The sequence below is a fragment of the Lissotriton vulgaris genome, chromosome 4_1, assembly GCF_964263255.1.
Source record: "Lissotriton vulgaris chromosome 4_1, aLisVul1.2, whole genome shotgun sequence".
Classification (NCBI taxonomy): domain Eukaryota; kingdom Metazoa; phylum Chordata; class Amphibia; order Caudata; family Salamandridae; genus Lissotriton; species Lissotriton vulgaris.
The window spans coordinates 737,434,206-737,460,168 of record NC_141691.1 but is presented as its reverse complement, the minus strand read 5'-3'; the positions used below and the strand labels follow the sequence as shown (position 1 = coordinate 737,460,168).

Below are 25,963 nucleotides of genomic sequence, written 5' to 3'. Positions count from 1 at the left end.
TTCACATGAAAGCTGCATTTTAAAGTTGTCTGTTTGGATACGACTCTTTTCTGTACTAGACAGGGGGTAAGCAGGTTTTACAGTGGGCCCCGAGACAACCAAAGAAAATAGGCCCCACGTCTTCTGGGTTAATAGTAAAAAGACCGCTATAATTGGTGCTCACTTGCCCCCTGCAGCCTTGGTCCCGGTGCCCCAATACCACTGATAGCTGCGCCGATCATAGCAGAGGGCTCTATTTTGCATTTTATAAATGTTTCTCAAAATGTAGATCACTTGAATAATAGGATCATGGCGGTTCTGCAACTTTTAAATATATATTATTTCTATTATGCCTCTGTAGCCAGATCTTCCAGTTTTAAACAACGTTGCTTGATTTCTGCCACTGCCCTCCGTTTAAGCCCATGCGTCATTGTCAGAGGCTTAATGCGCTGGACGTCTCTGGCAAAGTTCAAGTGACACAGCGAGCTCTGAAGGTTAGCGGTCACTTGCAACATTCAGACACAGTCTCTGCATTACTTACTTTGTTTCACACCTATATGCAAGGCCACCAGAATTATGCGATTCCGCTGCCGCGGCGTTTTCTACATAATTAATGATTTTCCGCATTTCCCACATAGTCAGTCCATTGTCTCTGCATAATCTACAGATTTTAATTTAAAAAATGTGTTCATTGCTCAGATGTTACTAAAAATCTGGAGAAGTGTTCCCGCGCAGTTGAAAGTCTTTTGCAAAAGTTGACTGGTGATCTTTCAATTGCTTATTGCTGTATTTGGGTGTTAATCGGGGATTAGTACGGTTAAATATTTGCCTAAACACCGTTACCTTGTCTAAAACTGTCGAATTTATAAAGTAATACGATCTCAAAGTGTGGCACATTACACTGCACAATTTTTTTTTCTTGATGCATAATCTATCCAACCCTGCCACGTATTTTGGTCCTTCCCTGCCGCATAATTCCAGTGGCTTGCCTCTAGGTGTTGCAGTATTATTTAGATGTCAGACATGCAAAGATATTCAGTTGTTTGTGGCCATGCTCTCTCAGCCCTCCCTCCCTCTCACCAACACATCTCCAAAACAGTGATGGTCCGTGATCTAAAGCATTTCTATCATAGCTCTCTGTTGGACTCCATGATCAGATGTTCCAATCCTAGCTTGCCCACTTACCCTTTCATTTTTCTAAGGACGTTAAAATAAATACCGTTCAGGTGGATAACAATAACATCTGCTTTTCCGCGTTAAGATAGCCATCGGGGAAAGTATGTTTTACCTATGCATGCGTTATACACCTTGTTTTATTGACTGGTACATCACAACTTTAGGTACACACGTATGCATTTCATTCAGGAACACTAAGCTTCCCGTTTTATAGGAAGAGTAACGCTACCTTTGTCGCAGGACATCACAGCTCCAACAAGTTTCTTGCCCATGTTTATGACGCGACGTGTTTCAGAGTGTTGAAGTTATCCTCTCTGTGTTGGGAGTAAAGACATTTAGTGTTACTTCAGTTAACTCTTATCTGCCTTATCACTCAACTGCCAAGAAAAGCCTGCTTGTTAGCCGTCAGGAGGCACACTTAGTGTTCACTACAAAGAAGTGGCACAGAGTCAGTTTAATCACCAAGTATGCCCCTGAAAAGGGGAGTCTACTGTGCTCCCCAGACATTCCCCTGCAGGCGGGGCTGTCACTCACTACATCCACTTGCACAGAGTTTTCACTGCAGTGATTTTGTGTAAAAAAGTGAAGGTAAACTCCGCATTTTCACTAAAACGTTATGCCTTTTCAGCTGCTTTGTCATTTTAAAAGATATGGACACTAGCACACAGGTACAGGCAGACTCAGACATGGAGATACCCACACACAGGTACACTCACTCACTTAATGCTCTTTCTGAGTAGAGCGTTTTAGGCGCCAGTATCTTTGTGATTGGGTCTGCAGCATTTGTTTGCTGAGGTGTGGCCTTAGTTACGAATAGAGTCTCACTGCACAGTGACGCCTTCCTCGTACTGTCTTCTCCGTCCCTTTTTTCCCCATCTCACATGTCTCGCCATTTCTTCTTCTCTCTGCCCCCCACACACTTTTTTTCTTACTTTAATAAGCGCGGCACCGTCTATGCAATGTAATAGGCGTTGCTTTTGGTATTGTAAATAACAATGCCTTTTAATTTTTTTAAAGGCATTACCATTTACAATGTCAATAGCTCAAAATGTCATTACGAGACCTATTGTATTTTAAATGCTTGTTTTTTTTCTGCCGTTGGGTTTGGACATGTGCTCCGGTTCGAGACGGTCATGGTACTCCTTTTCTAGGTACAAAGGTTTCTTCCCTCCTTCGGTATTATGTAGTGATTACATATCTTTCCCTTTTCGTCTCAGATTGACGACCACAGCTCTGCCCGGGAGACTGTCCGAGTCAGGCTCAGCCCCACGTGTGGACTTCGCCATGCAGGGACTTCTGCCATCTCTCAGCCTTGTCTTCTCTACCATGCCTCCATGATGATGAAACAGACGCCCTTCCTTCACTGTCCTCACTGCCACATAAAATACCCTTGTACCTCTCTCCATCAGGTCTGTAATCTGTCTCTCTCACCCAAGCATAACGAGGTTGCCTGCTACATGTCGCTCATTCTACTCGAAGAAGACTCTCCGCGACCATTGAGTGCATTGACTCGAGATGTTGTGTAGGAGCAGGGAAGACTCTCTGGACCTCTTCAGCCAGAGGGCACTGAATGAGCCCCACAACCACTGCGGTCAGCCACAGATGAAGGAGTTTTCTCCTCCAATGACAGATGTGGCTCCGACCTGGAGATTGAGGATATTCCAGCTGTTCAAGCCGCGAGAATGGTTCCCACAAGCCAAAGACTGCAAGTCGAGCAACCCTCTATGAGAGCCATCCAGCCTCTCTGCAACATCAGACAGGCTGCCGGACCACCACTGCCTCCATGCCATGGTGGCACCGACCACCCTTTTCAGGCGCTGCGCTCTGCTCAGGCTATGAGCAGAAGAAATTACCGAAGTCCCCTGTTTTGGCACCAACTAATCACTTGGAGCCGACATCTAAACCGACTGCGAAGTCGACACCTTATGTGTCAAAATCAAAATCACCTGCAGAGCTGACACGCTTGACATCCAAATTGGCCCCGGATCCAAATGCCCTAGAGCCTATAATCAAGAGTGGCTCAGGCTGTGACAATGTCAAACCGATTCTCCACAGGCTCCAGGAGGAAACTGATGCATGAATAAGACATTTGGTCACACACCCCATATGGGCCGCAACTATACCCACCAGGGACTGCTGCTCACCATTCAAACAGCAGTTGTCACTCGAAGCCCTCGACCGCGCAAGAAGGTGGACCAGGCCACTAGTCCTTTGCCTGTGACACACCCGACACAACCCCTGTTCACAGCATTCACCATTTCCTGCCAACGTCCCTTGAGGCCCCTCTCTCATACACCTCAGGGTTCTTCACATTCTGACACAGGGGATTAAAAGGGGCACTTTCAACATTTCTTCACGAGGTGACCCATGGAAGTCTTATGATGCTGACACACTGGGGGACACTGACCCTGACATTTACCCTTCATGTCCCTCCCCTCCAGACGACTTCACCTCCTACCTGAAGCTTATTGGTAGGGCTACATTCTACTACAAGGTGGATCTCCACACTGAACCTATTGTGGAGGACTTTTATTTGAGACTTTTCTCAACCCACCGCTCCACCGAATTCCTTCCCTTACATAGAGGTATGCTCCACACACCTTCCAAAGCCCCTTCCGCGCTAGGGTCTTAACACCCAGGGTGCACAAGAAATACAAGTCCTCCCCTGCTGACCCTATTGACATACGTCGCCAGCTCCCAATTAACTCTCTGGTGGTTCATACCACCCACAAGAGAGCTATCCCTCAGGCGAATGTTGATGCTTCTCCACCAGAAAAGGAAAGTGAGCGCACTGACACTGTATGAAAGAGGGTCGCCTTAAAGTGACCTAACCATTGATGTGTCACCAATTTCATTGGGTTGCATTAGCGCTGCAACCAAGGCCACTAGAACTAGTTGGAGGATCTCCGCCAACATCTGCCAGAGGACAGCAGAAAGAAGGGGTACGACATTGTTTCAAAGGGCAATCAGATCTCTAATACCACCATCCATGATGCGTAGACGCTGCCGACACTGCTGCTTGTGGCGTTAAGTCAAGTCAAAATTTACTTTATTTGGTTTGTCACAACCATAAAGCATACAAGTACAAAAATTTACTTTAAAATAGCAGCGAGTTAAGAGTTCATTTAGTTAAAATTATCTTTTCCTTTTCTGTAATTAAAAAACTTTATCCCGGGCTTTGACTGTGATCTGTTTCTACTTTTTGAAGTAGAGTCTCTACAAAGTTCAAGAAATTTACCCCTCGGCATATTAGGATGTTTGAACCTGCTCCCATCCAGCTGGTCACAGCTTGCCTGCAGGTGCGGATCTGTAACGTGTTAAAAGTTGGTTTCAGTAAATATTTCCTCTTGTCTTTGGAGGCCTCGCATGTGCACAGGAGGTGGCACAGGGTCTCACTGTGGTAATCACATAGTCTGCATCTTGGCCCCTGATGTGGGTCCTTCCATGACGGGGTCAAATCTTTGGAGAAATGGTTACCCATTCTGAGGGCCATAAATTTAGTTTTTAAGGATAGCCGGAAATGCGCCATGAGATAAGGTTGGGGTTTTAATTGTTTGTATGAGTTTATGATGGTCCATGCGTGTCGCCGCTTGGCCAAAGTCTTTTTGTCTTCAACTAAAGATAAGGCTTTAGCATTCAGCTTGCAAATCTTTTTGAAGGATAAATCTTCTGGTGGTTTGTTCCAGATCTCCTCAATTTTGAGTGTTTCTAGTGATAATCGCAGATCATTGCCCCATGAGTTGGATTCCGGTCGGTCGTATTGTTTTTTGATCTCTTGCCAACATAAGTTGTTAAAGGATCCATATTCTGCCGATCTCAGTTTCCAGCACCATTTCACTAGGGCTGCTTTCCTTTGGTATATTTGATTTTGCAATCCAAATTCCAGCCTTATTTGGGCCGGGGCTGATCCTTTGTATAAGTGGAACACAGATTTATATATTTTTGTTTGGAGGGAGTTTAATATATTGGCTTCTTTCCCATGCCATATTTCCAGTCCATATGAGAGGGATGGTAGGACTTGGGCTGCCATTACTTTTAGCAGGTGGTCGTATGATGGGCATTGCATTTTCTTTTGGAGAACTTTATACGCAAAGCTCGGTGATTGTGCTTTTGCAGCGATGACTCTTTTTTGGTCTAAAAGGGACATGTTTTTACTTATTGTGACCCCCAGGTATTTATAAGCAGTTGTTTCCTCGATGTATATGCCATTTGTGTGCCACTTGAAGGGTCTTCTGCAAGTGCCTTCCAATCTCACCACTTTTGTTTTTTTTTATGTTTAATTCCAGGCCTTCTCTCTCGAAATAATCTGTTAACTCAGATATTGTTCTTTGGAGGCCTATTGGTGTTTGGCTTAAGACAACAATATCGTCCGCATATTGAATGAACTGTATGTTTTCATTGGCCAATTTTGGCGGGTGCCCGTTCACATTCTTGAGTTGGTCTTTCAAGTCTGCTAAATATATGTTGAACAGGCTTGGGGAGAGCACGCAACCCTGTTTAAGGCCGTTTGTTGTTTTTAATTCTGCGGATAATCTTCTTCCGTCTCCCAGTTTTATTTTTGCCCATGTTCCGCTATATAGTGCCATTATTGTTTCCATTAGAGCCGGCGGAAGGTCCCAACGTTCCAGTTTTTTCCATAGGCGTTTTCTGGGCACTCGGTCGAAGGCGGATTTCAAGTCTATATAGCAGGCTATTAGGCCGGACTTTCTTTTCCCTGCTCCTTCGATTAACAAAGAAAGTGCTGACAGATTGGTTAAGCAGCCCATGCCTTCCCTGAATCCGGTTTGGAAGTTTGGTATTATTTTGTTGTCTTTTATCCATTGTTGTAGTAGCGACAATATGCAAGATGAAAAAAGCTTTGCCTCCACATCAATTAAAGCTATTAATCTAGAATTCCCCGGTTCCATTCTGCATCCACCTTTGTATATTGGGTGGAAGATGTTTCCTTGCCAGGACGGTGGAATCTTTTTTTCTTTATGGATGTGATTGAATAATGGAGTCAGGTATTTTGCCCAAAAGTCAGTGTCATATTTGAATAGGGCATTTGGCATTCCATTTGGACCAGCTGCTCCTTCCGCTTTCATTTTCCTTATTAAGGTGGTTAGATGTTTGATTGTGGTTAAAGGTGCTTGTTCCTCTGTGGTCAAGCCTTCCTGCTGGCAGATTTTCCTTTGTCCATGCACTGTTTCTTTTTGTTCTTGACCTTTCTTTAGGTTTATGGTTGGGCAACTCTGGACGTTATACAGGTTGTCGATGTAAGCGGCCCATGTTATTTCACTTATTCCTATATTGGATTGGCCGCCGGCTCCTTTTGATAATTTATTTATTATGTTCCAGAATTCTCCACTATTTGGTAATTTACTTGTTCTTAAAAGGTCTTCCCAGATTTCCTCTGTGTATTATTTTTTTGCTTTTCTGCAATCCTCTTTGTATTCTTTTCTCAATTTTTGTATGTCGCTGTTGTCTACTTCTTTTCCTGATCTTTTTTTCTGCGGCTTTTATTCTTAGTTTTCTCGCAATTTCCCTTTTCTTATCTCTTAGTTTGATGTTATACCATGGCTCTTTTTTTATTGTATGACCATTGATTGCTGGAGTATTTACTGCGAATTTTCCTAGCACAAATTTATGTAAATTCTCCCAATTCGTTATGGGTGATTGATTTTCGTTGGCATCCGTGTGAATTCCGTATTCCAGTACTGCGTCCATTATCTCCTTTTTTACCGTGCCCTTGCTTTTGATTTTCTTCAATTTGTATATTTCCGGAGTTGCGGTAAGGAATTCTAGTTTTGTTCTCTCTTCAATATTTATCCTCATTGTTCTCTCTTGTGGGAAGTGGTTACTCTCTGGTCGGATTTGTATTCCAAAATGGTCTATGTTCTTTTTTTAATTCATTGCTTGTTATTGTGAAATCGATTGTCGAGTTCTTTTTACCACTGGTGAAGGTGGTTTTGGCGGGTATGTCTCCCTCCATATTCCATTTAGAATTTTTAAACCTAAGGGTTCCAGATCGCTCAAAATATTATATCCTTGTTCCGATTTGCTTTTATTAAATTACAATTGAAGTCACCAGAGATAAATATCTCATGGGATTGATAAGTTCTGTGTAAGGCTGTTGTCAATTTTATTAGAGTTTGGGCTTTTTTTCATTTTTGTAGCTTTGTCTGGGTGGATATATACGTTTATAATTAGTAAATTCCATCCGGGACTCTTATTGCTTGCTTTAGGCTCAACTTTTATCACTTGTATCCAGTTCTCCCCTATATCAAGCGATTCGGTTTTCCAGTCTAAATTGTTCGTAATAAAGATGGACAAACCTCCCCTTGGGTGTCCATACTTTGCAAATTTTTCTGCCATTATATGATGTTCCTCATATCCCAAGATTTGTCTTGGAGTTACATGTCTTTCCTAGACCGGAATCAAGCATCCTAGGACGGAGTCCTGGCTATCAGCCGTCTTCAGCAAGGATAGCTTGACTCCAGTGGTGTGGAGTGCAAAAAACAATGGATTTAGGCCCAGATCTCTTTACTGGGGTGAATGTATGACATTGTTCTGCATTCTGTCCATCAACTGTTATTTTTGCATTTGTCACCCCGAGTAGGATGGGTATGCTCAGACGTGAGTCCCATGCTCTCCACACCACTGGAGTCAAGCTATCCTGGCTGAAGACGGCTAATAGCCAGAATCCGGTCTTAGGATGCTTGATTCCGGTCCAGGAAATACATGGCTTGGCAGTTCGGGCTGGACTGTTCCCATGAGGCACAGGGTCAAGGCTGATTTGCATATGGCCATGTCTGAATAGTGGTGGTGTGGAGTGCAAAAAAAGATGTATTTAGGCCCAGATCTCTGTACTGGGGTGAATGGATGACATTGTTCTGTATTCTGTCCATAAACTGTTATTTTTACAGTTTATGCACAGCATGTGTATCTACAGCCACACATGCCTTTAACGGAAAATTTTACTATTTAAGCATCTGTTCATGGCATGTAGGGCTCTGGATTCATATTCGCCTGTCCTCCTTCCCAGACGCCTTTACCGTTGCAGTAATCACTCTCTCATATTTTTTCTATCTTTTTTGTATGGACATCTCTATCTCTTTTTATAAATTTCTTCACTCCATCGCCACCAACCATGCAGGGAAACAATATAACGATGGAGTTGATGCCCAATTGCATTACCAACAAAAGGAGGAGTCACAATACCTTGTGACACAAGACTTCTTCAAAGAGAAACAGCTTGCACACATCCAGGCCCAACACTAGCTTTCCGGAGTATGCACACCATGTGCATCTACAGCACTACATTCTACAAGAGATGCAAAGGGAAGGCAATCACAAACATTGCACATACTTTCCGAGAGTGAAAATATTGTTTCAAAAGTAGAAAGACCTTTTAAGGCAGCCTAGTCCCAACATCATTGTACTACTCTTTCTATGTATGGGAGAAAATGTCCCAGAAATCACACAGTTGTGGCTTTCCTCGGGCACCCCAGAAAATTTGAAGTGAAAGTACTACTGCTGCAACTTCGAATGACCCAGCAGCAATGAAAGAGGCAGCCTGAAGCAATCTATTATCACATTCAGAGAAGCACAGTGAGTGTGGTCACAAAATAATTCCCAAGACAAACTTCTTTAGTGGCATGGGCACACTTACTCCTATGTATTGCCCATCTGTCTTTTTTTTGCTGGGCACTCCTTCTCACTCTGGGGCCATGGTCTAATCAACAAGCTTCAGAAATAAATGTGACACGTCTGCGAAACAAGAAGAGTGAATTATGCCCGCAAAGACTTGGGGGGGGGGGGGGGGGGGGTTTGGAGCCTCGATTCAGTCGAAGAGCCAGGTCTTGAGGTCCTTTCTAAATTGTGACAGTGATTGACTGAGATGAAGGCAGGGAGTTCCAGGTCTTCGCAGCGAGGTAGAAGAAGGATCTTCCTTTAGCCGGGGACTTGCGGATCTGTGGGATGGTGACCAGGACCAGAGCCACTTGGGTGGAGCAGAGATGTCTGGTGGGAGTGTATTGAAGGAGAATCAGTGGTTCAGGTATGCAGGTCCTGCGTATTACAGGGCTTTGTAGACGTGCGTGAGGAGCTCGAAGGGAATTCTTATGTTAATAGGTACCCAATGAAGATCGCTCTGGTGGTCGGTGATGTGACTGCTGCAGGGGATGTTCAGGATGAGTCTGGCTGAGGTGGAGAAAGTTCTGTTTTAACATTTCTGTAGTACCCTCCCATCTTAATTACACCAATTAACAACACTTTAGAGCGCCTCTGGTAATCTTACAAAGATTGCACCGAATTTTAGAATGCTACAACCCTATTAATTGTCAGCCTACCCATGCATATTCACATCAATACAGTTGATTATTTAGTTCGAGAATACATTGTTTTTTCTAAACTCTAAACAAGCGACCAGGAAAATGTGTATTTGGCAACATGACATTCTCCACTGAAATAACAAAAAGTGGGCAAAATGTATTAACGCTTCAAAGATCCTGATAAATGCTTCGAAGTAATGATAACTGGGGAGAAATAGGAGCCAGTTAGGTCAATAAACAACATGGAGAATGAAAGATAATGGATTTAATAATCTCCTAGAACTGGGGAGATTATATTTTTGATCTGCCTTTATATATAATTTAATAAAATTACTATAAAATATATATTTGATAAATATTTATCAGAGTAAAAAGATACACATCAATTATAAGCCAACCTCGTAGAAAACCTGTTTTGCCACAGTTGCTATTAGGAAATCCGAGGTCACACAATAGCGATAAACACTACTGTTTGTGTCTTGCCATTATACATCATGGGATGTAGTTTGGTGTTTACTAAAGGCAGAGAAGCAAGAATTTCAATTTAAACTTTAATCAGGGGGCTGACCACGGATATTTGAAAAAACTTGTTTCTGTGACATTTTGACTTTGTGGGGTAACAAAACATGAATTACTCCATTTTTTATTATCAAAACAAATGCTTGAACTTAGTTTATGCATATCTAGATTATTAACTTGTTTCAAGGTGGTTGATGTAGAATATTGTGGCAACTGAGATTAACGAGTTGGAGGTACCCCATAGCTGCCAAGGTTTCAGATTGCTATGTGTTACATTATCATAATTTCAGAGTAATTATGAGTGACATTACGAGGACCATGAGTGACACTTTATTGCGAGCAAAATCAAGCAATGAAGACAAGGAAAACATTTAAATATCAGAAATTACCCCCATGTGAACAACGAGAAACTCTAAGATTATCTTAAAACTTCTGTAAAACACCAGAAATGGAAGGGCACTAAACAGACACAGACTGTGTGTCTACAGTTTTCAGTATCGGAGGGTAGGCAGGCACAGCAGCTGCAGCTGTTAAGTAGATGATATCATTGATCTGCTCATTCATGATCTGCCCTAGCATAAAAAAGAAAAATGAATAGCACAGCAAATGTAACTAGGTTGGTTATACCATCACTCAGTCGCAGGCATTATTGGTTGCTAGTGCAATAAGATCAAAAAGAATGCTGAGCTCTTTCAAAAGAGAAAACTTCCTTTTTTGGAAAATAAAGATTTTTTTAAGATCGGTTATGTAACTCTGTCAGTGTAAACGGACTAGCTGATACCTTGATTATTTTAACAATAAATAGATGCAGAATATAATGCAAACAAGGCTCGTGGATGGTGAAAGAGTAATAATTATCCTTGTGTGGTGAAGAACTTTGTTCCAGTGTTGCCAGGAGAAAGCAACAATCCGGGGGCCGGGGCACAGGCTGAAGCAGGAAAAACACCTGTGTTGCCGTGAAACACAATTAACAAATCATCCTGCCTCAGCCACCCCACGCCGACTCCCACCCCGTGCCCCAACCCCCCCCCCCCCCACCTCCACCCCCCCGCCCGTTCTGGCAATCAATTAGCATGCTGCCTGCAGAGCCTTAGTTTGGACTCCAGTCCGCTCTGTCCCATGTAGGACCCATCCCGGCCTACTTGAGCCTCCCAAAAAAGAATGTGATAGGTGGCACCAAACATGGATCTCTTCAACTGGAAATATCAAATTAAATAGAGTCAACACAACAGTATGCCTCAGCTGACTCTACCCGCCGCAACTACAGCACCGGGCATTTATTTTCACACATTGTTCACAGCAAGGCCTAACCTAAAATGAACATATTTTAACGAGCTGAGCTTACTGCCGATCACACCAGCCTGTCACAGAGATAGTACAGGGCTGGCCGGCTCTGCTAAAGTGAGGCCGGCGTTCGGGTCGGAACTGCAAGAAAGTTCAATTGTTGGACCGGAGGCGAGGGCAAGGACTCCCAGGAGAGGCTGAAACTCAGGCCTTTACATGTAAAGACAGTAAGTGCCACCACGGATGACTTAGTTGCGAGAGAAGCACTAGAGGGCTCTGGTCACGAGTCGAGGCATCAGTCGGCATTTCTGTTATTAATATACGCACACACGCAGGCTGCACTTACTTGGGCCGAGGCCTCTCAGAATACTACGAATCCCCAGCCGCTCCTTCTCTGGTGACCTCACGTGCTGAAGGCCCGCGTGAAGTCACATCCGGATTTATGTGCGGGCCCCGCCATGAGGTGTTTCATCGGCCGAGTCTGGGGCCAGAAGACACCCTGGCGCGCGGCACCGCAGGCGGCCCGGGAATTAATTAATTAATGGAGCCAGGCTGGAAGGCAGCTGAGGCCGCAAATGTAATATTGTAGCACTGCAGCCAGCACTCACAAGAACTTAACTGTCTGTGAGCCACACTGCGAGAGCTGCTGGCAGCAACTCTGGAGCAGCAGAGCCGGCTCGCTAACACCAGCACTGTAGCCAGTTTCAGTGTCATTGAAAATGCGTGACAAAGCATTTCAGTGCGGTGATGCGGATCACCGCACTGAAATGCGTTAGTGTCACAGGTGATGCGTGATACTTGGCAGCACTGGTACCCATGTGTGTAGTTGTCACTTGTGACAGATAAAATGGCAGAATATGAGCGACGCCAGCCCTTGTAATGTGCTTGTGACTTACTGCTGGGATGATTTCCATGTGTGAAGAAGTTAAAATGGTTTAATAATTACTTATTGTTTTATGCTCATGAGGAAAAAGACCCCACGGCTTGTTTGAATTTTGTTGCTTTCGAAAATTTGGTTTTAGTTAGAATTTTTGCGGGGTTACATTTTGTTGGCAAACAGCTTGATATCATTGCTCTCCTCTTGACAAAGACTACATTTTGCAGTGAGATACGGTAGAAGTAGTGTCTGAAACCATTTTTCTAAACTATAACAGATATTGGCTGTGCACTGCTAGGTTAATTCCATACAATAATTCAGTATATCGTGCTCCTAGGATTACTCCCCGATCAGGAGTATAATGAAAATCAGAAAGGGTAGCACCGACACGAGTAGTGTGGGTGCCTCCTGGGGCACTGACTTAAGTGCTGGGAGCTTCCAGCGAATGTTTATCAATAAAGTTATTCTTGAAAGACGTTTCTTGTTTGTATCCAAAGTATTTTATTCATACTTCTCATGGAAATTCAATGTTTGTTCAAATTTTCTCAACAATGTAATTCTTCATTTAAAAAAAATCACAACAATCCTTCCAATGCATTTCGGCACTAGGCCTTCATCAGGGAAGTCTGTAATGCAAAGAATATATGTATAACTCCTCTGTGTCACACACAATGTATTATATTCAATATCAACATATATTTAACAAGATACTAGAAATTCATATCGTAACCACATTTCAATGATAGTGTGAACGAACTGAATTGGTGTTCAAAGTATAATAACCCATTGTTTCATGTAAATGATAATCTAAACTGACTGCGAAATTATGTCAAAAAGCCGCTCAATAATGTGTAAATGTCGCACGTGTTTTAAATAAGGCAGATAATTACACGCACCGATATCAACCGACTACTCTGGCTAATGGAAGTTAATGCTGAGGGTGCTTGCTAAATGGAATGGATCATGGAGACAATCCTATGTTGCTAAAATGCTGCCACAGTAAACATATAATCTTAAGAACAATGATACAATGTATACTGGCTCAGAAATACTGTTGCTATGATTCTAGTTCAGATTCTTACCGTGTTTCGATTGGGACTGCTTCCGATTACGAAGCTGCCGCCATAGTAAATCACGCGGGGAAACCAACGTGTGACGTATATAGTTGGGGAAAGACGTGATGTTTTACTGTATCGCGAGAAAACACGAAGTAAACACTGAAATTAAAGGGACCTCTCTCTACTAAGGTATTTTGAATATTCCATGTGGACTCGGGTGAATATCGGATAGCATGCTAAATTATAAGGGACATATCTGTATTTAGTAACCAGTGTAGTTATATAATGGAATAACCTTTTATGTGAATTCCTAAGTGGGCGGCATATCTGTAAGATTAAGGGACAGTAAGTCAAAGAGCATCTGGTTAAATACATAAAACATTAGAGCTAAAACAAATAATTGATGAAACGGTTATATACAAGGTAGAAAACAGCGACTAGTCAGCACTATGTGTTGAAAGGTACAAGAGTCTATAATTGCAATGTTCATAAATAGCAGCCAAATTCTGTCCGTTCATTCAATCCTCTCGGTTTCAGGGTTTGTAAGAAATATAACCAATAGTTCTCTCGCTTCAGTAACGCTTTCTTATTATCTCGGTAATTACTTTTTTCCACCACTTCCAATATGCAGGCTTTTAATTGGCTTATTTGGTTATTTGCCTCAAAGTGTGTTGCCACCACTGATTTAGGTGCTTTAGTCCTGATATTATTTATGTGCTCATTGAGTCTTACTTTCAGTTTACGTTCCGTTTCACCAATGTACGCTTTACCACATGGGCATTTAATCATGTATATTATGTTGGTGGTATCACAGGTTGCGTTTACATGTAGATTTATTTTATGCCGCTTCATGGGATGGTTGATCCTCTTCCCTTCAATTATATTATTGCAGTTGCTGCAGTTTCTGCAAGGAATTGTGCCTTTAAAGTTTACTGTTGGTCCTGTCTTCGGTGCCTGTTTTATGATTTCTCCCACGTTTTTAGCCCTATTGAATGCAAAAACTGGCATTTCTGCGAAGATGTTTTTGAATTCCGGTTCTGTCTGTAAGAAAACCCAATGTTTTTTGATCGTTTTTTTAAAAATAGGGCTCATGGTGGAAAATTTGCTGACACGGGTGATTTTTACTACCTTTTTAGTTTTGGGTGCTGTAAAGTACCTACATGGCGCCTCTTAGTCATAAGACATTAGACCTATTTGAACGGTTAGTCAAACAAGACTTGTCTAAAATCAACTACCGAAAAAAGAGAAAAACTAAAAACCTTTCACAAAAAGAAAATGCAGTACTACAATCAATAGCGAGCAATAACACCATAATTTGCCAGAGCGCGGATAAAGGAGGGGCTCTGGTTATAATGAACATAGACTATTACAATTCGCAAGTCTCACTTCACTTACAGGATGAAAATACATACATGGAATTGGAGTGTAACCCGTCTAAAGAGATACAAACAGTTTTACAAAAAATCATTCAGGAAGCTGTAACAAAGGGAATTGTAAATGAAAAAATGGAAAAATATCTCACCACTGACTATCCTAAAGCTCCTAAATTTTACCTTACACCAAAAATTCACAAGGATCCAGTCAGACCTCCTTGCCGACCTATAGTATCTACTTGCGGAAGTGTTCACGAACCAGTGGGTAAACTAATAAATAAATATCTACAGCCCTTTGTTAACACCATGAGCTCATTCATCAAAGACACTACCGACTTTTTGAATAAACTGGCTACCATCAATCTAGAACCTGATGAAGAAATCATTATGTGTACAATAGACGTCCAAGCTCTATATACCTCTATACCGCACCAACTGGGTATAGAGGCAGTGGAAGAAGCATTGTTACAAATGGACTATGAAGAGTCAATGAAAGTGTTCCTTATGGAACTGCTTAATTTCACTTTAATGAACAGCTACTTTAAATGGGAGAACAAATGGTATCTTCAGAAGTCAGGAACTTCTATGGGCAATTCGGCAGCACCTTCGTATGCCAATATTTGCATGCACCAATATGAAAATAAACACATTCTACATAACCAATGGAAAAACAACCTACGTCTATACCCAAGATATATAGATGATATATTCATTTTATGGAAAGGAGCAAAAGAAGATCTGATCACTAACATCAAACAACTCAACGAAGTAGACGAACGTTTACAATTCACATACGAAACCAATGAAAACCAAATCAATTACCTGGATGTTACCATAATGAAAAAGAACAAGTTTGAAACCACCCTATATACCAAAAAGACTGACCGCAATAATCTATTAACCTACCAGAGTTTCCACCTATCGCCATGGAAGCACCACTTACCGTACTCGCAATTATTGTGAATAAAAAAAATAGTCTCAGACCCAGAGGAATTCAAGATGCAAGCTCATAAAATGGTACAACGTTTCAGAGACAAAGACTATCCGGAGTCGATCCTAAAATCAGCTATGGAAAGAGTACAATCCAAAGATAAAAATATCTTACTTACAGCACCCAAAACTAAAAAGGAAGTAAAAATCACCTGTGTCAGCAAATTTTCCACCATGAGCCCTAATTTTAAAAAACGATCAAAAAACATTGGGTTTTATTACATACAGAACCGGACTTCAAAAACATCTTCGCAGAAATGTCAGTTTTTGCATTCAATAGGGCTAAAAACCTGGGAGAAATCATAAAACAGGCACCGAAGACAGGACCAAAAGTAAACTTTAAAGGCACAATTCCTTTCAGAAACTGCAGCAACTGCAATAATATAATTGAAGGCAAGAGCATCAACCATCCCATGAAAGGGCATAAAATAAATCTACATGTAAACGCAACCTGTGCTACCACCAACATAATATACATGATTAAATGCCCATGTAGTAAAGCCTACGTTGGTCAAACGGAACGTAAACTGAAAGTAAGGCTCAATGAGCACAAAAGTAATATCAGGATTAAAGCACCTAAGTCAGTGGTGGCAACACACTTTATTGAGGCAAATCACCAAATAAGCCAATTAAAAGCCTGCATATTGGAAGTGGTGGAAAAAAGTCATGACCGAGATAATAAGAAAGCGCTACTGAAGCGAGAGAACTATTGGATATATTTCGTACAAACCCTGAAACCGAGAGGATTGAATGAACGGACAGAATTTGGCTGCTATTTATGAACATTGCAATTATAGACTCTTGTACCTTTCAACATATAGTGCTGACTAGTCGCTGTTTTGTACCTTGTATATAACCGCTTCATCAATTATTTGTTTTAGCTCTAATGTTTTGTGTATCTAACCAGATGCTCTTTGACTTACTGTCCCTTAATCTTACAGATACGCCACCCACTTAGGAATTAACATTAAAGGTTATTCCATTATTTAACTACACTGGTTACTAAATGCAGATATGTTGCTTATAATTTAGCATACTATCCGATATTCACCCGAGTTCACATGGAATATTCAAAATACCTTATTTGAGAGAGGTCCCTTTAATTTCAGTGTTTACTTTGTGTTTTCTCGCGATACGGTAAAACATCACGTCTTTCCCAAACTATATACGTCACACGCTGGTTTCCCCGCGTGATTTACTATGGCGGCAGCTTCGTAATCGGAAGCAGTCCCAATCGAAACCCGGTAAGAATCTAAACTAGAATCATAGCAACAGTATTTCTGAGCCAGTATACATTGTATCATTATTCTTACGATTATACGTTTACTGTGGCAGCATTTTAGCAACATAGGATTGTCTCTATGATCCATTCCATTTAGCGAGCTCCCTCAGCATTAACTTCCATTGGCCAGAGAAGTCGGTTGATATCGGTGCGTGTAATTATCTGCCTTATTTAAAACAACACGCGCAACATTATTTACACGTTATTGAGCGACTTTTTGACATAATTTCGCAGTCAAGTTTAGATTATCATTTACATGAAACAATGGGTTATTATACTTTGAACACCAATTCAGATCGTTCACACTATCATTGAAATGTGGTTACGATATGAATTTCTAGTATCTTGTTAAATATATGTTGATATTGAATATAATACATTGTGTGTGACACAGAGGAGTTATACATATATTCTTTGCATTACAGACTTCCCTGATGAAGGCCTAGTGCCGAAATGCATTGGAAGGATTGTTGTGATTTATTTTAAATGAAGAATTACATTGTTGAGAAAATTTGAACAAACATTGAATTTCCATGAGAAGTATGAATAAAATACTTTGGATACAAACAAGAAACGTCTTTCAAGAATAACTTTATTGATAAACATTCGCTGGAAGCTCCCAGCACTTAAGTCAGTGCCCCAGGAGACACCCACACTACTTGTGTCGGTGCTACCCTTTCTGAAACCATTTTTCACATTACCCTCTTAAAGCAGACCTGATTTTGTATTTTACAGTTAAAAGCATTTTTGCGTTTTATCGACATTAGATAAATCAGTCGTAAATATATGCATCCTTACTGAAACCACTTTAGCCATACATGACTAAGCATAACGAATACTGCTGCATTTCAAGACCTTATGATAGTTTTCTGCCATCCTACTTTGCAGTTTGACATTTTATAGTTAACCAATTGTCTTCTTTTTCATAATGGAAGTTTGAAGCTCGTCTAAGCTGCTGTTTTTGTTACTTCTGTTTCTCTTATCTAGCATAATTGTGTTGTCATTGCACGTTTAAACTGTTTGGTTAATATGATTTCCTGTTTATTGCATTTCTGCAACACATAAGATGTTTTCTGGTGTGTTTTAATATTGCTTGCAAATATTGGTTATTAATATTAAAATACAGTTTCATTTGAAACGTTAGGAATATGATATTGTGGCACTTGTGAACTCTCACATTATCATTGTCTTCCATGTAAAAATATCTTTTTGATCCAGCTTTAGTTCTCCAGCTCAGCCTGTTTTGTTTCTAAACCATATCATGTATTGACCAGATGTTGGGAATCTTTTCCAGTAGGCACTTGTCAACTGAATAAAGTTAGCAGTTCCTTTTTAGAAAATGACTTTTTCATTACAGTACTGTTTGTGTGAGACCAGAATCATATGGTTAGCCTAGCTTCTTTCAGCAGCAATAGGTAGATTACGAATGCTCTGTGGCTGTTTCAAATCCCAGTTTGAGTTTTCACTAGCTAGTGGGAGTTCTAATGCATGCCTTGGCTGAGATACATTCATCTACGGTTGGGGTTGGGCGTTTCACTGTACATCATCTTATCACCCTTCTTAATGTGTGACACACATATGCCTTGTCAGTGTAAGGAGGCATTGGATCTCTGTGTTTCAGTCCATGTCAGATTTAACTCTAACTTTACTGCAGCAGAATAAAAGCAGGTTATCCACAATCTGTGTTCTTGAGAAAACAGTTTTCTTCAATGTAAATCCAATTATTAAGAGCAAGTCTGAATTTTGCCTGCAAATGTACATTTCTTCCTACGTTCTATCAGCAGTACGTGCAGTTGAAAACAAATTTTGGCTTGCCGTTATTGCTTCCTATCTTTTAATATTCCTTCACAAGCAGTCTAATTCAAGATTTAACACTATATTTAAACCTGAGCAAGGAATCAGTTTAGCTCTATGTACATGTCTCTTGTTTAAGTTTGGGTTCATTCAATATAAATTCAGTAAATACCCGTCTGCTTAACCTGTTGTTGAAGTATACTGAAACATGTCAAAACATTAGATAAATCTGCAGTGCCACGTTCCAGTCACTGAGGCCATGGACCACTCTATTCTCATAAGTGAGTGCCTTTGGGTAAAGCTGTGAAAAACAAAATTGAAATTTCCAGTTGCACGCATGCCTTCGTGCATTTGTCATGGTCCATATTTGTGTTCATGTTTTGTTGATTGGGGATTGATAGTGGTGGTTAATTAAAAAATCACTTTGATTCCACACTCAAGCCCTTAGGGTAATCTTAATTTTACTTTCCCAGTGCTATTGATGTTAACGTCTTTAATAAACTCTTAAATTATCAATTAAATGATTGTATCTTGGGTATCTTTTTACAGTATTCATTTTCATTCACATGTATTTAAAACAATGTTGTCAGTTCGTATATTTATGTCTGATACTAGACCTTTTAAATCTAACAATTTTAATGTGAATTTGTCTTATAGGACTTTTGTGAACACTTTCATTCAGTTTAAGAAGCCCATCGTTGTAGCAGTTAATGGACCAGCCATTGGACTAGGAGTCTCCATTTTACCTCTGTGTGATGTGGTGTGGGCAAATGAAAAAGCTTGGTTTCAAACCCCATACACTACTTTTGGGCAGAGTCCTGATGGATGTTCATCGCTTACATTTCCTAAAATAATGGGCCTCCCTTCTGTAAGTAAAAATGTTGTCCATTTAGTGCCTTTGGATTCAAAGCCTTCAACTGGACTGTTTCCTAAAGCATTTGTTGGCTTTACTACATATACTTGTCAAATAGATATTTATTTGAAGATCATAATCACATTGTATGACAGCACTGCTTAACAAGAACATCCTCTGAATATTCTGAGTCTTTAATTCAAATATACAGGATGATGAGCATTTTCTGTGAATGCAAGTCACAGCAGTCACATTTTTATCAAGCTCATGTTACAAAGCTGGTCGTTGGATACTTTTTCGAATAGAGAATTAGTGTATTAGTCATTTTTGTAATTTTTCAAGATAAACCTACAAACTACTAATTCAAATAAAATAATACAATAAGATAGCGCCATTTTCTCTGATGGGTTGTTCAGATTTTTTTTTTGTTTATGGCTGAGCCTGCATTTTCACATTACGTGTCCATGTTGGTACATTTATAACCTCTCCAAAATGTTTATTCGTTACTTTGTGAAATCATAATGTAGAAATGCACAATCAAAACATCTGCTGAATGCTTAAAACCAAGATTCCAAACTCCCTTTTCAGCCAAAGCAGAGTGAAAATTAAAAGTTTTTTTTCTCTCCAGAATATTTTAGGTTACTTGACTCTACCCCTTGATCCATATCCAGTGCAGATGACTATGATGTTCAGTTCTTCCCAAATACCATGAGTGTTTGTAATATGGAATTGCTGGAGCTTTACATTGAACTTGACTTCTTACTTAAATCTTGGTGCTGAGAAGGAGCTTAACAACAGACTGCCTTGGGCCACAGTAAATGAACTACACATTCATTTTTTTGCTCGAACTATTTTAGTGGTTAAGAACAAGGAGTTCCGATTATGTTGAATGCCTTTCAAAGGTGCCTCAGATGTACTTTCTCTTGGGCATATTTGTGTTCCATTTTCATCTGAAAATAAGGCCAGTACATGAGTATCCAGTAGACCATTAGAGCCAACACTCAAACTGGTAACACTTGCTGAGTCTGACGGCCATTTAGTCTCCTCCATGGTAGTCCCAGACCAGAACATGTAGGAATAGATTGTTTTTCACCTTCCGATTCTAAAACTGGGTCTCAGGGAGAATCTGTTGGAAGTGTGAATAGTCCACCTAGCCCAAATGTACACAACACAAGGCAACATATTGTTCTAACAAGCTGGAAGAGGCCAAGCAAGGCTGAGTACTTTACCTTATGGAGATCTAAGCATTGCCATTGGTTGATGACTGAGGATCTCTACAATACAGTCCACAATGTCTTCAGCTGAATCTTTTGCAAAGAGACATGCAGAGTTGGTTTGAAAGCCTTAATTCCAGACAACATAGTGATTCTAAGCTAGGGAAGAATTAACAGCTACTCTCTTGACACCAAGAGTAATTGTTTCAACCATCGAATCTCAAATACAATGCTTGCTAGTCCAAAAACGAAATATCTGAATTTAAATACACCTGGGGGAAATGCTCTGAACGCTGTAGCTAAACACTGCTCTGTAGGAACTTAATGTAAAAATGTCTTTCTCTACCTCTTCGTTTGTTTATCACAGTTCGCACAACTTTGGTTTAAATGCGGTTTTTTTATCTCTTTTTCCACTTTTGATTGCCTTTTTTCCATGCTTCCAGTGTTTTGTCTTAGTTCTAAGATTTGTCATTCATGTACTTATTTTGTATAAATTGTACATTTAAGATGCACAGGTGGTCAAGTTTTGTTAAAGACATCCCCTTTAACGTTAAAGCTTCCCACTTATTGAATCTCCCATTTGTAAACCTTTGATTTCACAGCAAATGCTAAGTAGGCACATTTTGAATCACTCTTATTAATTACAGTGGCAGATGCTTCTATAGTGATGGATAAAGATAATTTCTTTTCATTGCTAAAGCTTTCCAGTCATACTTGTCATAGTCCTCTCAACTGCTTAGCCTGCACTTTCATTTGAACTTTTCTTGCCAATTGTCTGGTCTTCATACTAGTCCTCTTCAAGCTTAAAATACATTTAAATAGCAATTTTTAAATGTTTCATTTGTAGCGTTATCGTATACTTGTGTTTAAGCACTTCTCACTCCAGTGAAGGCTTGTTTAGTCTTTCCACTTTCAATTTTTTTAGGTCAGATAACATTGAGGAGCTTTTTCAGTTACGATTGAAGGCAGTGTATTGCAGTATTATCTTTCAAAGTTCATGTCGAGAGTTACTGGAAATAGGGCATTAAATGGGGATATTTCACTTCAGCAGTTGCTGCAGCCAATGGTGTCTATCTATCTGGCCTGACCAGTGGAAATTTCTCTGGAAAATTGTCTGCTTCCAATTGCACAAACAACGCTTTTGCTTGGATAAGAGTCACAGGGTATAGTTCAGCATCTACTGCCTCTATCCTGTTCATAATTAAGCATCAGTGAAAGAAGATCAGTCCAAAAAAGCATGAATATACAAGTTCGAATCTTTTACAAGCAAAAAATATCATTCACGTTAAACACAACTAATGAATCATGGATGGTTTTAAAATAATCTGAGCTGAGTCAAAGCAAAGCAAGGGAACTGTATGTGAAATACATAACTCACATCACTTCTAACTTTTATTGCTCTTTAGGTGCTTGCATCTCTGTATGAGGCATTGCATAAATTACTATAATGGTTATAATGTTTTTTTAGTTATACAGCATAGTCTACTTAGCATGGGCAACACTGGCAGTCTTATATGCCCCTAGTCCTCCTTCAGCTTGTGTGGGACGTCATTATTACAGATGTCCATCTATGTGCTAAGTAATCAAAAAAGCATCAAATTTGTTGAAGTAAATAAACTGGTAGAAGTACTTCGAAGGCAAAAAAAGTAATTATAAAATACACAATCTATCTCCCATCTTTAAGAAACATAGGTTTGAGTTTTTTACTTTTACAGATGTTTCCACAAATACCAGAATTAAAAGATAATTGAAATGTCATATTACCACAAACTTCGGGTTACTAGGCGGGGCGTGGCTTAGCCGGCTGCAAGATGGCCGCACTCTAAGTGGGCTCCGCCGGCCAAGCCTTAAATCCGTTGTCATCCTGCCGATTTCATCGGAGCTGACTCTCCTACCTCAGCGCTCTTCATCCCCTGCTCCGCGGGGTGACTAGAGATCCCTCAGCGGGGGCCCGTCTCCACCGCCACGCCGCTTTCTGTCAAGTTCCTCTGGCCTTCGCGTGGCTGCCGGGCCTGCCTGGCAGAGCGCAGTCGGAGGCTGTGCCGGGACAACGTGGTTCTGAGGGATTGCCTGCGCGATTTCGCTGGACCTGTGGCTGCCCGCTGCTGTTTCCTGGTGTCCAACTGCCCATCCGGTCCGGTAAGGGGGCTCTGCAATAGGGGCGGCTTGTGATGGGGTTGAGGGTACGTGAGCCGTACCGTGGGGCCCGGGCTAATTCCTCCATGGTTGAGGGCCTTCTAGTGCTCTATTTGCCCTGCTCAATCCCTGGCGCTGATTTGAGCCCCGTTTCGTGGGCAGCTTGCTCCTGTGTCTCCCCGTTGCCTGCTGTTTTTCCATTCGCTGGCCTCCCATTTAGACCCCGCCATCTTGCCTCTCTGGCTTGAAGCTTTGTGCCAGCCCACCCTGGGATTGCCGATACTGCTGCCTGGACTGCTGCACCAGTCCCAGACTACTTCTGAGGCCTTGACTTCCTGCAGTGCTGCCGCTGTGACCTATATTTTGCTGCACCCCTTGCATGCTCTGGGGTCCGCTGCACATTGGGGGCCCTACCAGCTACCACTTACTGCCGCACCATCAGGCTCATACACTGACTGTTCCTGGCGGCGGGGTCGGTGCTGGCCCCCTGTATAAGCCAATGCTTGCAGCGTCTCAGGTCTGTTCCCTTCTTGTTCCACCTCCTGTTTAGTGGCACGTGTCGGCTGCATTGTCCACAGTGCTGCCTGCGACTGCTGAGTTTCCTGCTGGTCCCGCCTCCCCTCAGGAAATCTCATCACGCTGCTTCCTTGGGGTGCTGGTGGTGCGTGTGGCGGCCTGGGTATAGAGAAAGCAGACCCCAAACAGCCTAAGCTGGCCTTCCACCAGCGTGGACTGACACGTCAAGACGGAACCTCCATTTCCAAAATGGAGGACTTTGTTGAGCAACTCCTGCGTGACCTATTTGGTAATGTCTTCATTAACCGCTCTTCGGGTCCGCGACCTGCTCCTTGCTTGCCCGCTCATCCAATAATCGCTGAATTGCTAAATTTTCGGGTTTGTGACAGTTCACTGTGCTGCCCAGGGAGAAGGGTGAAATTCGTCACCAAGGCAATTCATGCCTTTTATTCTGTTAACAAGCTGGCGGTGCAGGCTGCCTGAGGTGAGTTTCTCCCGGCCAAACGGCTGCTCCAGAAGTAAGCCATCTCCTACTTCCTGTCCTACCCGGCCAAGCTGCGAGTCAAGCAAGGCCCCCCCTTGCACATCTTTACAGAGCCAAAAGAAGCCCTGGCCTATGCTAAGAAACAAGATAAACAGCACCGCTCCACCCCACCCAGTTCCCAGCTAGCCGATGGTGGTGGTTTGAGTGACAATAACTTATATCGAACCTCATGGTACGGTTTTTGCTTTTCAGGTTGCTTGCTTTGTTGTTAACTGACCTAACTGGTCTGCCGCCCAATGTTGTAACCGCACCTGTGTTTACTTTATACATGACTCACATGTCAATGTGTTATTGGGTATCTGATTGCCTGTGGTAGATCACCTCCATTTTATACTCTCTTTGCCTTGCTCTTCTATAGCACCGATGCCACCATCATTGCCTGATTTCTTATTTGTACTGTTACGATGCTCCCTCGGGCGGGAATGTTCTATAGTTCGTCTTGTTCTAGCTCCTGATGTCCGCGGTTATATGTGGCTTGCCACTCTATCCTAGTGGCAGGGGTGTACGCCTGGCAGAGCCATATCTCCCTGGGAGGATTCCCTACTTTTCTCATGACTGTTCCCCTCCCAGTTGGGGTGACCCCGAGGGGGTGGGATGGGTAGCTCAACCTGATTGGGGGGTTGTTGTGGGTGGAGGGGTTATGGTATGGGATGTGGCCTCCTCGCAGAGGCCTGTTTTTCTTATTGTTTTGTTTTGCTCTTTGTTAATGGTCACAAAAGGGGTTGGTTCAATTGCATCTCAAATAACTCAGCACTCGCTGTTTTTAACACTCTGCTACGCCTGGCCCACATCATTTCATGACCACCGTAAAGCACGCCTTATGCATGCACACCTCATACGCTACCAGGTCGACCTCTGTTTTCTCCAGGAAATCCACCTTCTCTCTGCTACCTCCTCCAGGTTGAAATTGTGTCATTGGGATGAGACCTTCTCGTCCTTCTACTCTAACTATTCCTGCGGCATCCCCATCCTGCTTTGCAGGGGGCTCCTCTGCACACTACTCATTCTTATATCGACTTCGAGGGCCGCTATGTTATTTTAAAATAGACACTTCTCACACACCCCCTAATACTTGCCGCAATTTATGGTCCTAATATTGAGACCTCTGAATTTCTTATTAATGTTTGGCAACTCATCTCTTCCCTGGGTCCTTGCCTTCTCCTTTGGGTGGGTTGACTTCAATTTTGCTTCTTCCCAGACACTCGACTGCTCAGGTCTGCATGCGCAACATCCCCAGTCCACCACCCTGCTCAACTCGATCCTCTCCGACCACTCCTTGCTTGATATGTGGAGACATACCAATCCGGATTGGCGTGAAGGCACTTGCATGTCTGGTTTGTGGGTGGTGCTGGTCCCGTCTGGACCTTTGGCTCGCCACTCGGGATGCCGCCTCTCTGGTTACTTCCGCAGACAATTGGCTACGCACCCTTTCCGACCATGCTCCCATGCAGCTACGCCTTCAGCTCCCACTTGCTGCATGTTTGCTTTGGGGCTGCCTCTGCACGCTCTCAATGGATGCAGTCTTCCAGGAGGAGATCCGCACTTCTATTGTCAATTATTTTGAGCTGAACGTCGGCTCGGTTTAGTCCCCCTCTACCCTCTGGGATGGCTTTAAGATAGTAATCCGGGGAGAGTGTATTCCAAACAATCCGGTGAGCTGCGTTCTCCTCTTGGCACCCTTGCTCGCCTCAAGACTGTACTTAAAGCTTTGGACCTTCAACAATCCCTCAGCCCACGCCCCGGAATTTTAGCCCAGATTCGAGGTAAACTTTCTCAAAATGCCAACTTAGGGCGAACAAAGCGATACAAAAGGGGATGATGGACGGAGTGTTTGAGCAAATCAAACACTCACCCCCTTTTGTATCACTTTGTTCGCCCTTAGTTGGCAGGGTATGCTCAGCCGTGAGTTCCCCGCTCACTTAACCACCGGATTCAAGCTAGCCTGGCTGATGACGGCTGAAATGCCAGAAACTGGTCCCAGGATGCTTGTTTCCAGTCCAGGGAAGACATGGCGTTGGCAGTTCGGGCTGGACTGTTCCCATGAGGCACATGGTCA

At 42.1% G+C, this 25,963-nt stretch overlaps 1 protein-coding gene across 2 annotated transcripts in view; it reads left to right on the top strand.

The window, feature by feature from the left end:
• CDYL (chromodomain Y like) overlaps positions 1-25,963 on the top strand; it is a 245,982-nt gene that overhangs the window by 211,855 nt on the left and 8,164 nt on the right. For both annotated transcript variants that reach the window (XM_086965039.1, XM_086965040.1), the window contains one exon: positions 19,302-19,512. In XM_086965039.1, the coding sequence (XP_086821165.1) occupies positions 19,302-19,512 (211 nt within the window). The remainder of the gene's footprint in view (positions 1-19,301; positions 19,513-25,963) is intronic.